The sequence below is a fragment of the Gorilla gorilla genome, chromosome 3 (assembly GCF_029281585.2).
Source record: "Gorilla gorilla gorilla isolate KB3781 chromosome 3, NHGRI_mGorGor1-v2.1_pri, whole genome shotgun sequence".
NCBI classification, from domain to species: Eukaryota; Metazoa; Chordata; class Mammalia; order Primates; family Hominidae; genus Gorilla; species Gorilla gorilla.
In genome coordinates this window covers 147,919,867-147,933,345 of record NC_073227.2, presented here as the reverse complement: position 1 = coordinate 147,933,345, position 13,479 = coordinate 147,919,867, and the positions used below count along the sequence as shown (strand labels likewise).

The 13,479-nt window shown below is 35.2% G+C and overlaps 1 protein-coding gene and 1 long non-coding RNA gene across 3 annotated transcripts in view; one reads left to right on the top strand and one right to left on the bottom strand.

The window, feature by feature from the left end:
- Window positions 1–13,479, top strand: part of LOC129533178 (uncharacterized) — a 48,176-nt gene that overhangs the window by 8,709 nt on the left and 25,988 nt on the right. The window contains exon 2 of the long non-coding RNA XR_008679234.2: window positions 6,278–6,483. This is a non-coding gene — a long non-coding RNA (uncharacterized lncRNA). The remainder of the gene's footprint in view (window positions 1–6,277; window positions 6,484–13,479) is intronic.
- The window catches only part of SLC25A31 (solute carrier family 25 member 31), a 41,497-nt gene that overhangs the window by 5,218 nt on the left and 22,800 nt on the right, over window positions 1–13,479 (bottom strand). For both annotated transcript variants that reach the window (XM_004040374.5, XM_019024974.4), the window contains exons 3-5: window positions 4,714–4,831; window positions 1,849–2,003; window positions 199–324 (exon numbers count right to left, since the gene is read on the bottom strand). In XM_004040374.5, the coding sequence (XP_004040422.3) occupies window positions 199–324; window positions 1,849–2,003; window positions 4,714–4,831 (399 nt within the window). The remainder of the gene's footprint in view (window positions 1–198; window positions 325–1,848; window positions 2,004–4,713; window positions 4,832–13,479) is intronic.

Genomic DNA, 13,479 nt, shown 5'->3' with positions numbered 1-13,479 from the left:
GTGAGGAAGAAGCTTTGCTGGCTGATGGTTATTTTAGGATAGGAAAGAATATAAGACAGAATACATCATGTATTTATTTTAGCTAAGTAAAACAAATGACCTATGCCTTTCAGCCAACATTTCTCTTAAATTTGATTATACCTAAATATCAGAGATATTAAAAACTCAACTAAGCTTAGAAACAATAACATAAAATACCTGCATCATCATACGTCTTCTAACTGTGTCAAAGGGATAAGAAAGTATTCCAGAGCATGTAGTCACAACTTGAGCAATGAAAAAGGAGACAAGAAATGGAGTTTTCTTTGGCTTTGGTAATAAACCCTAGAAAAGAAAAATGTACCAAGTAACTATCCAAATTTCTAAAATATCTTAAATTCTTAAGTTAAAGGATAATTTTTATAAATATATGAAAGAGGGCCCAATTATACTTAAAATGCAATAAAAACGTTGGATTTAATAGTAGCAGATCAATAAAAAGTGGAATGCCACACATGACTATATTTCAAAGGTATATTTCAAAAATATAAAGCATATTTGCCATTATAAGAATTTGTTATTAATGCACATAAAACTAGGGAAGATAGCAGACATTGACAAAAAAGTTCTTCCATGGCTCTTCCTTGTGGGGTTGAAAAAAAGTGAAACAAATGTTTGCTTTTATCATCAACACATATTTGATGGGCAGCTTTAAAACTAGTGGAGAAATGTTCCTAAATTTCATAACTACTGCAGGTGATAACAAACTAGAGACAGGGTACACACATAACTTTTTTTGTGATTAAATAAACGTACGAGATCCTGTAATTTTCATTAATATAGCAGTCTAAAAAATACACTAAAAACTGATCTGTCCAGACAACAATAAAAATGCCATGCAACTACATTTATACTAATGAAAGAGTATAGTATAATTATTTATTATACTAACAAATAATACTGATATTAATTTCATTGCTTCCTTTTGGAAGCATTATAATGTAGTCATTAAGAACATGGATTTTTTTTTGCTTGCCTTTAACAAGTAAATTACTTAACCATTCCTAGGCTATTTACTTAACAATTCCTAGGCTATTTATCTTTAAACAAAGGGGGGATTTTATTTTTTTATTATTTATTTTAAACAACTAGAATTATCTTTATTTTCTTATTATTTTTTATTTCAATAGGTTTTTTGGGGAACAGGTAGTGTTTTGGTTACATGGGTAAGTTCTTTACCAGTGATTTCTGAGATTTAAGATGTAAAGTACTTTAAAAAGTTTCCTAGAACTAGGTAATAGCTAAAAATTGGTAGCCATTGTTACAATTTTTCTTTTTCCTACCATATGGAAGTGTTCTTAAAATCTGAAATGAAAAGGTAAATTGCAGAACAACCTGGAGAATACAACACAGAATCTAACAGTATCCAGTAGATAACCAAACTATAGTAGCATTTATTTAATTTTGGTTTGTCTCCTTCTCAAAATGACATTTTATTATTTGCATATAAAAAAGTGATAATAGGGTTAACATAAAATCAGAAAAACTGTTAGAAGATGCCTTTCCATATACCAATGATTTGATTATGATGTAAGCTTAATTAGCACATTTTTCATTTGCAATGTGATGTACAGTGAAAACACCTCAAAAACTTAGGTACATGCTTTATAACTAAAGTCAGATCCATACTGCAGTTATAATTTAATTAGGTTATGGCAAAATCATGATTAAGCAGAATTTCATGTCTCTCTTTTTTCATCACTGATTTTTATTTTTATAATTAAAAGTAACATATCTGCTGAAAACATTACTAATTAAATAAATGGAAACCATATATTTAATATGTCCAAGTTAAAGCCCCCAGATTACCTTAACTGTGTCATAAGCTCCAAAATAAGAGGCTCGGTACATAATGATGCCCTGTACTGAAACACCAAACCCTTGGTATAAACCAGCAATTCCATCTGATTTTGCTATTTTCATAATACAGTCACCTAAACCCTTGAATTGTCGCTCCTCAGGACCTAAAATAAAGCCATTTAAAATCTATTAGCAACATTATATATCCAATAAACACTTTAATCAAAATAAACCTTTACAGATCTAAATGATCTGAAATTTCCACTTACAAATCTAACAAAGAAGGCACAAATCAAAATCCTCCCATTCTTTTACAGATAATCAAGATTTCAAGTACTATCTCAAAAGAAATAAATGGAAAATATTAATCTCTCATGAAAACAATTTACTTCAAACAACCTGCCTTAAAGTATTTTATTAAAGTTACCAGAAGTTACTAATTTGAGGTTCAGAAAATAATTTGAAACAGGCCAGGTGAGACGGTTTATGCCTGTAATTCCAGTGCTTTGTGAGGCTGAGGCAGAAGGACTGCTTGAGGCCAGGAGTTCGAGACCAGCCTGGGCAACACAGTGAGACCCTGCCACTACAAAAAATAAAAAAATATTAGCCAGGAGGCTGAGGCAGGTAGATCACTTGAGACTAGGAGTTGGAGGTTTCATTGAGCTATGACTGTGCCACTGTACTCCAGCCTAGGCAACAGAGTAAGACCCTGTCTCTATTAAAACAAAACAAAACAAAACAAAGAAACACTTAGAAAGGAAAAACTTGGCAGGGCACAGTGCCTCATGCCTGTAATCCCAGCACTTTGGGAGGCTGAGGTGGGTGGATCACGAGGTCAGGAGTTCAAGACCAGCCTGGGCAAGATAGTGAAACCCTGTCTTGATTAAAAATACAAAAATTAGCCAGGCGTCGTGGTGGTCGCCTGTAATCCCAGCTACCCAGGAGGCTGAGGCAGGAGAACTGCTTGGACCTGGGAGGTGGAGGCTACAGTGAGCTGAGATCACGCCACTGTACTCCAGCCTTGGTGACAGAGCAAGACTGTCTCAAAACAAAAACAAAAACAAAAAACAAACAAACAAAAAAAAAAACAAAAAAACTCCAGGACTGTTGAAAAGCAAAAAGATAAAGCTAAAAACTAGTAAGGATAGTTTAAGATAGTTAACATTTCATATGAAGGGGTCATATTTTTCCAGTATTTTCTGGTTTTATTTTTCTTTTCCCTTGACCAAGAATTCCTTGACAATATTTTAAAACTATTATATATGTACAATGTAATCTTCCAAAAATAAACTAAATCTTCCTGATTTGAAAGAGAAAACAAAACTATGGAACTTAAAGCAAGATAATATTGAGTTATTTTTACCCTCTTATTAATAAAAATAAACTTTCAACTTCCAGTTAAATAGATGAAACTCACATTTTTATTTTTGCTCAAACTGCCACCCCTTCTGAGACATTTTCTGATCACTTATTTAAAACTGGTATCACTCTCTTCTAACTTTTTTCCCTAGCATTTATCATTAAGTGACAATATATTTTAGTCATTTATTCATTTATTATTACTTGTGTCCTCCACTAGACTCTTAGGTACATGAGGCATGAGCTCTATGTCTTACATGGGGGGTGGGGTGTGAATATGTGTGCATATATATACGCATATACACACTCACACACGCCCTGTATCTGCAGGCACCCTGTATTCCAGAAGGCACTCAATATTTGTTGAATGAATCTCTGTACCCTAAAGAAACTCTGTTACATTAATAATAATGAAATAAAACAGGTTTAAAGCCAGATAGGCCAATAAGAGAACATGACAGAATGAAATCTACAAAATTTTGCCAGATGGAGAGAATAGGGAGGAGTGGTAATTCACCAAATAGAGCAGAAAAAGCCGAACCTATTTTCTTACAGAGGAAGATACTGCTGGGAAGCAAGCCATTTGATCACAATAACCTCAGAAAGACTTAGAAATTAGAGGAACTAACTACTACTTCCAGAATGAAAGCAAAGGAGCAGGGAGATGCTCAATATCCACAACCTCACCCTGAGCAGCCAAATGACTTACTGTGCTGCCACCCACAGAACTGATCACAAGGCTCCAGATTTAACTGGGCCAGTTGTGTGACCGCTGCAATCACTCAAACACTGAAAAAAGACTCACATAAAGATATTTTACTGTGAAATATAAGATCATCAGGGATAGAAAGAAACTAAAAGAAAAAACATATACTAAAGGATTCGGAGTAAGCAAATTGGTATCTTAAGAGCAACATTAGAAACTAGAAGTCAGGGTAATATTTTCATAATTGTGAAGGAAAATAATTTTAAACTCAGACTTTTATATATGTCTTACCCTTTTTGAGAGGGTAAGACAAACACTTTTTTTAAGATATGTAAGAGCTCAATTTATTTTTTTTCACTCTTTCTCAAAAAGTTACCAAAGAATATACTCTACCAAAAACAAGGGTGTAATAACAAAAAAGGGAAGATGTGATATTTAAGTAAGGATAGAGGCAAAGGGACTCCCTAGGATGAGATTTGTGCATCTAACCTAGAAGGGAGCCATAGCTGAGATAGGACTAAGTGCATGGAAAAAAATCTAGGAAGGGCTTTCTAGGAAAAAAAAAATGGGACTAAGTTATAAGCAGTTTTTATGTTCACTTTTTTGTTACAACAGGCTTTCCCTCCTTCCCTTTTTTAAGTGAAAAGAAGCAAGTAATATACTTTAGTCCCTATGACTCCACCATTTGGTTGAGAACAAAGTTCGTAGACTTTATCTGGTAACACTATTATAGCACAATTAATGACAATAAATAACAGATGGTTCAAAATGCAAAGAAGGAAAAGTTAGTATTTCTAAAAATCTCATACCTTTTCCAATATCGACACCTAATCGGGTTCGGGCAAAATCTAGAGGATATACTACACATAAGGATGTTGCCCCAGCAGCTCCACCAGAAGCCAGGTTTGCCAAAAACCACCTCCAGAACTGAAACATATTAATTTAAAAGTGGTTATTAAACCACAGAATCTAACTGTTTAAAATACCTGGTAAATTCTTATTTTTATAAATGTTAAAACACCAGATTTATAAGCTACTTTTATAAAGTAAACATCTATAATAATGCATACCATGCTATCCAAAATATTTTCTTTTTATAGCCATATAGCTTTTGTTTCATGCAGTCTGGAAGACACAGTTTAGATGATGACATACTGAAATTCCAGGATATTTTAATGTTCTCCAGCAAAGCAGCCCAAATTAGCAAAAGAGGTCGCATAATCATCTCTTTACGCTGCATACTTTTTTTTTCCTTAATAGCTACATAATTCTTAATAATAGTGCTTGCTATGATTACAATGTCAGGCACATATGGAGGCTTTAGTTGTGCCCTTTTTCTGTGAAGGGTGAAGTAAGTAGTATTATGGCAAAAAACTGCAATTACTTTTTGCACCAACCTAAAATACTTCACGATGCCCCAGCTTCACTTTGTAATTTAAATAGAATTAAATTTGAATAGCTCAAAAATACGTATTTAATTATGTTCAAATGACAACATGGAGATTGGCAGACATCAATCATAATGTAGTTGTATGGCATTTAAGTTAGGTCTCACTGGTCTACTAGCTCACAAGAGCTATTGAAGAAGTATAATTACTTTTGATCAACATTTAAAATGTGCCCTCCCCAGGTTCAGCAAGATGCTTTTCAACATCTAGTGCTTATGCGAGAAGAAAGGAGTATCTGAATTGGAGCTGTTCTTTTTTTCTTTCTTGATGAGAAAGAAGGCAGATCAATGATTTTTGGCGTGGATAATCGTGTAATTTATAATTCAAACCAGGACACTTCTGATACAGAAAGTGGGAGCTATGAAAAAACGACAGGGGCAGGCACAACATATATAAACAGTATGGCCGATCTATGTAGTGATGGTAGGAAGGATAGAAATAGAGGGAGAAAGGCAGTAAGAATCTGCCCATGCTGAGTGACGATCCTGCATTTATGTAACAAAGCCTGTCCCTCCACAAGTAAGATTGAAAATAAAACAGACCCAGAAGAGGTAGTATGTATATAAGTATAAGTGAGTTTTGGCTGTTGTAAGTTACTAATTTAAAGTATTACTATATTGGTGTTTTTTTCCCCCCAGGCTGGAGTGCTGGGACTACAGGCACCCGCCACCACACTCAGCTAATTTTTTGTATTTTTAGCAGAGACGGGGTTTCACCATGTTAGCCAGGATGGTCTTGATCTCCTGACCTTGTGATCTGCCCGCCTCGGCCTCCCAAAGTGCTGGGATTACAGGCGTGAGCCACCATGCCTGGCCTACTATATTGTTAAAAGAAGAGGCACGGAGAAGAATCAGGAAGGGAGAAGAAGATGAAAGTCTGAGAGTTCTGAGGAAAAATAATCCTATTTATTTTTAATTGTTGACAGATACTGTGTGAAAAGACTCAATGATGCATCAAACAACAAATGCCCTGAGACCAAAGTTGTTTATAACAACTTGTCTGGACAATGAAGAGAGCTGGGAGCAGCTCTAGTCTTCCTCATTGAGGGCTGTGCTGAAAGCTGCTAAGGGGTGGCTGAGGAGCAGTTTATGCCCAGGCCCAGCTGAGGCTCATCCAGTCTAGTCACCTCAGGTGAGTTTGGGAGTTAGATTGGAACAAACTAGTGGAGCAAAAGCTTTAAGTTCTGAGTCCCACTCTCCTTATCTGTACCTTTTGGGTAAAAATAATTACCTCAAAGAATGAAGTGAAAATTCAGTGAAACAATATATATAGTAGGCACATGCTTCCCTTACCATTTTTTAAAAAACTTTTTATTTTGAGATAATTTTGGATTCACATGTATTATAAGGAGTAATATACAGAGAGACTATAAATCCTCCAACGAATTATCCTCAGTGTACTAAGCATATCTGTAGTACAAGAAATGGACATGATAAGGCCTACCCTATTCAGATTTTGTCAGTTTAACATGACTCAGTTGTGTGTTTATTCAGTTACACGCAGTTTTGTCACATGTTCAAATTGGTCAACAGTTCCATGAGAAGGATCCCTCATGCCACTCTTAAAATCACAGCCACTTCTCTCCCTCCTGGCAAACAGTATTCTTTTTTCCATCACTATAATTTCATCATCTCAAGAACGTTATATAAAAGCAATCAGAAAGCATATAACCTTTAAGATGGGCTTTTTCTACCTCAAAATCCAAAGTTGGTGCACATATCAAAAGTTTGTTCCTTTTTTGTATACTGATAAAATATACACAAGATTTACCATTTTAACTATTTTAAGTGTACAATTCAATGGCATTAAGTATGTTTGCAACATTGTTTAAACTTTGTCACTATTTCCAGAACTTTTTCATCATCCTAAACAGAACTCTGTAACTCATTAAACACTAACTCCCCATCTCCCCTCTCAGTAGTTTAACAGAGGTTAACCACCTATTAATCTATAATCTGCCTTCTGTCACTATGAATTTGTCTATACTAAGTACTTAAGTAGAATCATACAATATTTGCCCTATCAAAAGTTTGCTCCTAGACAAGAATGTCCACTCTCACCACTTCTATTCAACATAGTGGTGAAAGTCATAGCCAGAGCAATTAGGCAAGAGAAAGAAATAAAAGGCATCGAAATAGGAAAAGGGGAAGTCAAATTACATGAGTAATTTAACCTAGAAAACCCTAGATATGCCTCCCAAACCCTAAATATACCTCTAGACCTGATAAATGACTTCAATAAAGTTTCCAGATACAAAATCAACGTACAAAAGTCAGTAGCATTTCTACACACCAATAGCATTCAAGTTGAGACTCAAATCAAGAACTCTATCCCATTTATAGTAGCCACAAAAAAAAAAAAATAGGAATACATTTCACCAAGGAGGTGAAAGATCCCTACAAGGAGAACTACAAAACATTGATGGAAGAAATCATACATGACACAAACAAATGGAGAAACATTCCATGCTCATGTACTGGAAGAATCAGTATCATTAAAATGACCATACTGCCCAAAGCAATTACAGATTCAACAGAATTCCTATCAAATTACCAACATTAGTTTTCAAAGAATTAGAAAAAAGCATTCTAAAATTCATATGGAACCAAAAAAAGAGACTGAATTGCCAAAGGAATCCCACGCAAAAAGAACAAATCCATAGGCATCACATTACCTGACTTCAAACTATACTACAAGGCTGTAATACCCCAAACAGCATGGTGCTGGTGCAAAAACAGACACATAGACCAATGGAACCAAATAAATAACCCAGAAACAAGGCCACACACCTACACTCAACTGATCTTTAACAAAGTTGACGATAATAAACAATAAGAAAAGGACACCCTATTCAACAAATAGTGCTGGGGAAAATGGCTAGCTATATGCAGAAGAATGAAACTGGGTCCCTACCCTTCACCATACACAAACATTAATTCCAGATGAATTAAAGACTAAAATTAAATGTAAGACCTCAAACTAAAAAAATCCTAGACAAAAACCTAGGAAAAATTCTAAACATTGGCCTTGGCAAAGAATTGATGACTTAGACCTCAAAGCCAAATGCAACAAAAACAAAAATTGACAAATGGGACTTAAAAAGCTTCTGCACAACACTCAGTGGAGGAAACAGACAATATGCAGAATGGGAGAAGATATGTGCAAACTATGCATCTGACAAAGGATTAATATCCAGAATCTATAAGGAACTTAAATAAATTGACCAGAAAAAAACCAAATAACCCCATTAAAAAATGGGCAAAGGACATGAACAGACATTTCTCAAAAGATGACAGACAACTGGCCAACAAACATATGAAAAAATGTTCAACATCACTGATATGGTTTGGCTGTGTCCTCACCGAAATCTCAACTTGAATTTTATCTCCCAGAATTCCCACATGCTGTGGGAAGGACCCGGGGAGGGGAGGGTAACTGAATCATGGGGGTCAGTCTTTCCTATGCTACTCTTATGATAGTAAATAAGTCTCATGAGATCTGATGGGTTTATCAGGGGTTTCCACTTTTGCTTCCTCCTCATTTTTCTCTTGCCACTACCATGTAAGAAGTGCCTTTCACCACCCACCACGATTCTGAGGCCTCCCCAGCCATGTGGAACTGCAAGTCCAATTAAATCTGTTTTTCTTCCCAGTCTCAGGTATGTCTTTATCAGCAGCATGAAAATGGACTAATACACTAATCATCAGAGAAATGCATATTAAAAGCACAATGAGATACCATCTCACACTAGTCAAAACGGCTATTAAAAGGTCATAAAATAATATATGTCAGTCATGTGTAAAAAAGGGAATGCTTATACATTGTTGGTGGGAATGTAAATTAGTTCAATCCCCATGGAAAACAGTATGGAGATATCTCAAAGAACTAAAAATAGAACTACTATGCCATCCTATTACTGGCTATCTATCCAAAAGAAGAGAAATTATTGTATGAAAAAGACATCTGAACTTGTATGTTTATCTTAGCACGAATCACAATAACAAAGTCATAGAATCAACCTAAGTGCCCTACAATGGATGACTGGATAAAGAAAATGTGGTACATATACACCACGGAATACCATACAGCTTTAAAAAAAAGAATGAAATAATGTCCTTGGCAGCAACATGGATGCAGCTGGAGGCCATTATCCTAAGTGAATTAATGCAGAAACAGAAAATTAAATATTTCATGTTCTCACTTATAAGTGGGAACTAAACAGAGGGTACGTGTGGACATAAAGGTGGAAACAATAGACACTGGCAACTCCAAAAGCAGGGAGGAAAGTGGGGGAAGGGTTAAAAAGCTACCTGTTGGGTACCATGTTGACTATTTGGTTGATGGGTTCAACAGATGCCCAAACCCCAGCATTACACAATATACCCATGTAACAGACAGGTATGTATCCCCTGAATCTATTATTTTAAAATTTTCTTCCTTTCTACTGCTGAGTAATATCCTGTGATGTGATTTACCACAGTTTAATCATTTGCCTACTGAAGGACATCTGAGTTGTTTCTAGATTTTGCCTATTCTAAGAAAAGCTGCTACTGAACACCGTGTACACTGGTTTTTGTATGAACGTAAATTTTCATTTCTCCAGGATAAATGCCCACCCAAAAGGGTAAACATGCATCATATGGTGGGTGCATGTTAGTTTCTAAGAAATCGCCATACTTTTTTCCACAGTGGCAGTGCCATTTCACATTCCACCAGCAATATAAGAGTGATTTGGTTTCTCTGCACTGTCCAATTTGGTGTTATCATTATTGTAGGTATTTAGTGATATCTTATTGTGTTGTATCAATGACTTAAAAAAATTTTTCGGTACAATGGCTAAAAGTATCAATGACTTAAAAAATTTTTTAGTTGACAAATAATTGTATATATTTATGGGGTACAATGTGGTATTTTGATTTATATTGTTGAGTGGCCAAGCTAATTAACATATATATCACATACTTAAATTTTTGTGGTGAGAACATTTAAAACATACTCTTTTAGCAATTTTGAAATATACATTATTATTAACTACAGTCCCATGGTGTACAACAGAGCCCTAAAACTTATTCCTCCTGTCTAAATGAAACTTTGTACCCTTTGAGCAACATCTACCCATTCCTCATCCCCCCACGCTCCATCGACCTCAGAAACCACCAGTCTACTTTGCTTCTATGAGATCAAAATTTTAAAATTCCATATATAAGTGGGATGTACAAAGTCAGTAGCAGTATTTGTCCTTCTGCACCTGGCTTACTTCACTTAGCTAGTTATTCCATGTCACAAATGACAGAATTTCTGTCTTCTATAAGGCTGAGTAATATTTTACTGAATACATACATTTTCTTTATCCATTCATCTGCTCATGGACACTTAGGTTGCTTCCGTATCTTAGCTATTGTGAATAATGCTGCAATAAACAAGACTGCAGATTGTGCAGATATCTCTTCATCATGCTGATTTCAATTCCTTTGGATATATAACCCAGTAGTGCGATTGCTGAATACTGTGGCAGTTCTATTTTTTTTTTTTTGAGGTGGGGTCTTGCTTTGTCGCCCAGGCTGGAGCGCAATGGCGCGATCTCGGCTCACTGCAACCTCCACCTCCTGGGTTCAAGCGATTCTCCTGCCTCAGCCTCTCTAGTAGCTAGGATTACAGGAACACACCACCACGCCCAGCTAATTTTTGTATTTTTAGTAGAGATGGAGTTTCACCATGTTGGCCAGCTGGTCTCGAACTCCTGACCTCAGGTGATCCACCCGCCTCGGCCTATCAAAGTGCTGGGATTATAGGCGTGAACCGCAGCACCTGGCCCTATTTTTAGTTTTTTAAGGTACTTTTGTATTATTTTCTAAAGCGTCTGTAGTAATTTACATTTCCACCAACAGTATACAAGGGTTTTCTTTTCTCTCTAGTCTTGCTCATGCATATCTTTCATATTTTTGATAATAGTCATTCTAACAGGTATGAGGTGATACTTCAGAGCGGTTTTAATTTGCATTTCCCTGGTTAGTAATGTTCAGCATTTTTTCATGTACCTGTTGTCCATCTGTATGTCTTCGTTTGAGAAGTGTCTCTTTAGGTTTTTGGTACATTTGCTAATCAGGTCATTTGTTTTTATATTATGAAAGTATTTGAATTCTCTATACAGTTTTTATATTAGCCCCTTTGTCAGATTTTTTTTGGCAAATATTTTGTTTGCAAACATATTCTCCCAAGTCACGGGTTGTCTCATCACTCTGTTGTTTCCTTTCCTGTTCAGAAGCATTTTAGTTTGATACTATCCCATCTGTCTATAAGTTTTGCTTTTATTACTTGTGCTCTTAGGGTCATATCCAAAAAATCATGGCTCAGACCAATGTCATGGAGCTTTTCCCCAATGTTTTATGTTTCAGGTCTCATATTTAAATCTTTAATATGTTTTAATTTTTTTGTATATGGTGTGAGATGAGTCCAATTTCATTCTTCTGCATATGGACATCCCTTTTGTCAATACCACTTATTGAAGAGACTGTCCATTCCCCATTGTGTGTTCTTGGCTTCTTTGTCAAGAATCAACTGACCATAGATATGTGAGTTTACTTCTGGGCTTTCCATCCTGTCATACTGGTTGGTTGTTTTTATGCCATTTTCATGCTGTTTTGATTACTATAGCTTTGTAGCAGATTTTAAAACCAGGTGGTATGATAGCTCCAGCTCTGTTCTTTTTGTGGGTATTTTGTGATCCCATATAAATTGAAGGATTCTTTTTTTATTTCTGTGAAAAAATGCCATTGGAATTTTGATAGAAACAGCACTGCATCTGTAGATTATTTTGGATAGTAGGGGCATTTTAATAGTATTAATTTTTCCAAACTATGAACACATGATCAGTTTCCAGTTACTTGTGCGTTCTTCTACTAGTTTTATGTTTCAGGTCTTATATTTCAGTTTCAGTTTCTTTAATCAGTGTTTTAAACTTTTCAGTATATGGATCTTTCACCTCCTTGGTTAAATTTACTAAGCATTTTTTTTTAAAGCTATTGTAAATGTTATTATTTTCTTATTTCTTGTTAAGATAATTCATTGTTAGTATGTAAAATGTGACTAATTTTTGCATGTTAATTTTGTATCCTGTGACTTTACTGAATTCATTTATCAGTACTAACAGTTTTCTGGTGGTCTTTGGGGTTTTCTATATATAAGATCATGCTACCTGACAACAGAGACAATATTACTTCTTTCTGTCCATGTGCATGTCTTTTATTTCTTTTGCTTGTCTAATTGCTCTGGCTAGGACTTCTAGTACTTTGTTGAATAGAAGTGGTGAGTGTGTCTGGTTTGTGATCTTAGAGAAAAAGCTTTCAACTTTTCACTGTTGTATATAATGTTAGCTGTGGGCTTATCATATGTGATCTTTTTTTGTGTCGAGATACATTCCTTCTATGCCTAACTTGCTGTGTTTTTAATATGAAAGAATGAACTTTGTAAAATGCTTTTTCTGACATCTACTCAGATGCTGCTATGGTTTTTGTTAATACAGTTTATCACATGTATTGATTTGTGTATATTGAACTATCCTTATTTCTCAGGAATAAATCCCACTTGATCATAATAAATAATCCTTTTAATGTGCAAGTGAATTCAGTTTGCTAGTATTTTCTTGAGGATTTCTGCATGTTTGTTCACTAGGGACGCTGACCTGTAATTTTCTTTTCTTCTAGTGTCCTTCTCTGGCTTTGGTATCAGAGTAATGCTGACCTCATAAAATGAGTCTGAAGGTGTTGCCTTCTCTTCCATTTTTTTGAAGACTGTGAGGAGGACTGGTATTAGTTCTTAAATATTTGCCATAAAGCCATCTGATCCTGGGTTTTTCTTTGTTTGGAAGTATTTGATTATGGACTTAATTTCCTTACTCATTGATGGTCTGTTCAGATTTTCTAGTTCTTCATGATTCAGTGTTGATAAGTTGTATGTTTCTATGAATTTATCCATTTCTTCCAGGCTACATAATTACTTGGCATATAAATTTTCATAACTTATATGGCATAAAAATCCTTCAATACTCTTATGATCTTTTGCATTTCTAGGTTTCAGCTACAATGTCTCCTCTTTCACTTCTGATTTATATGAGACTTATTTTTAGTC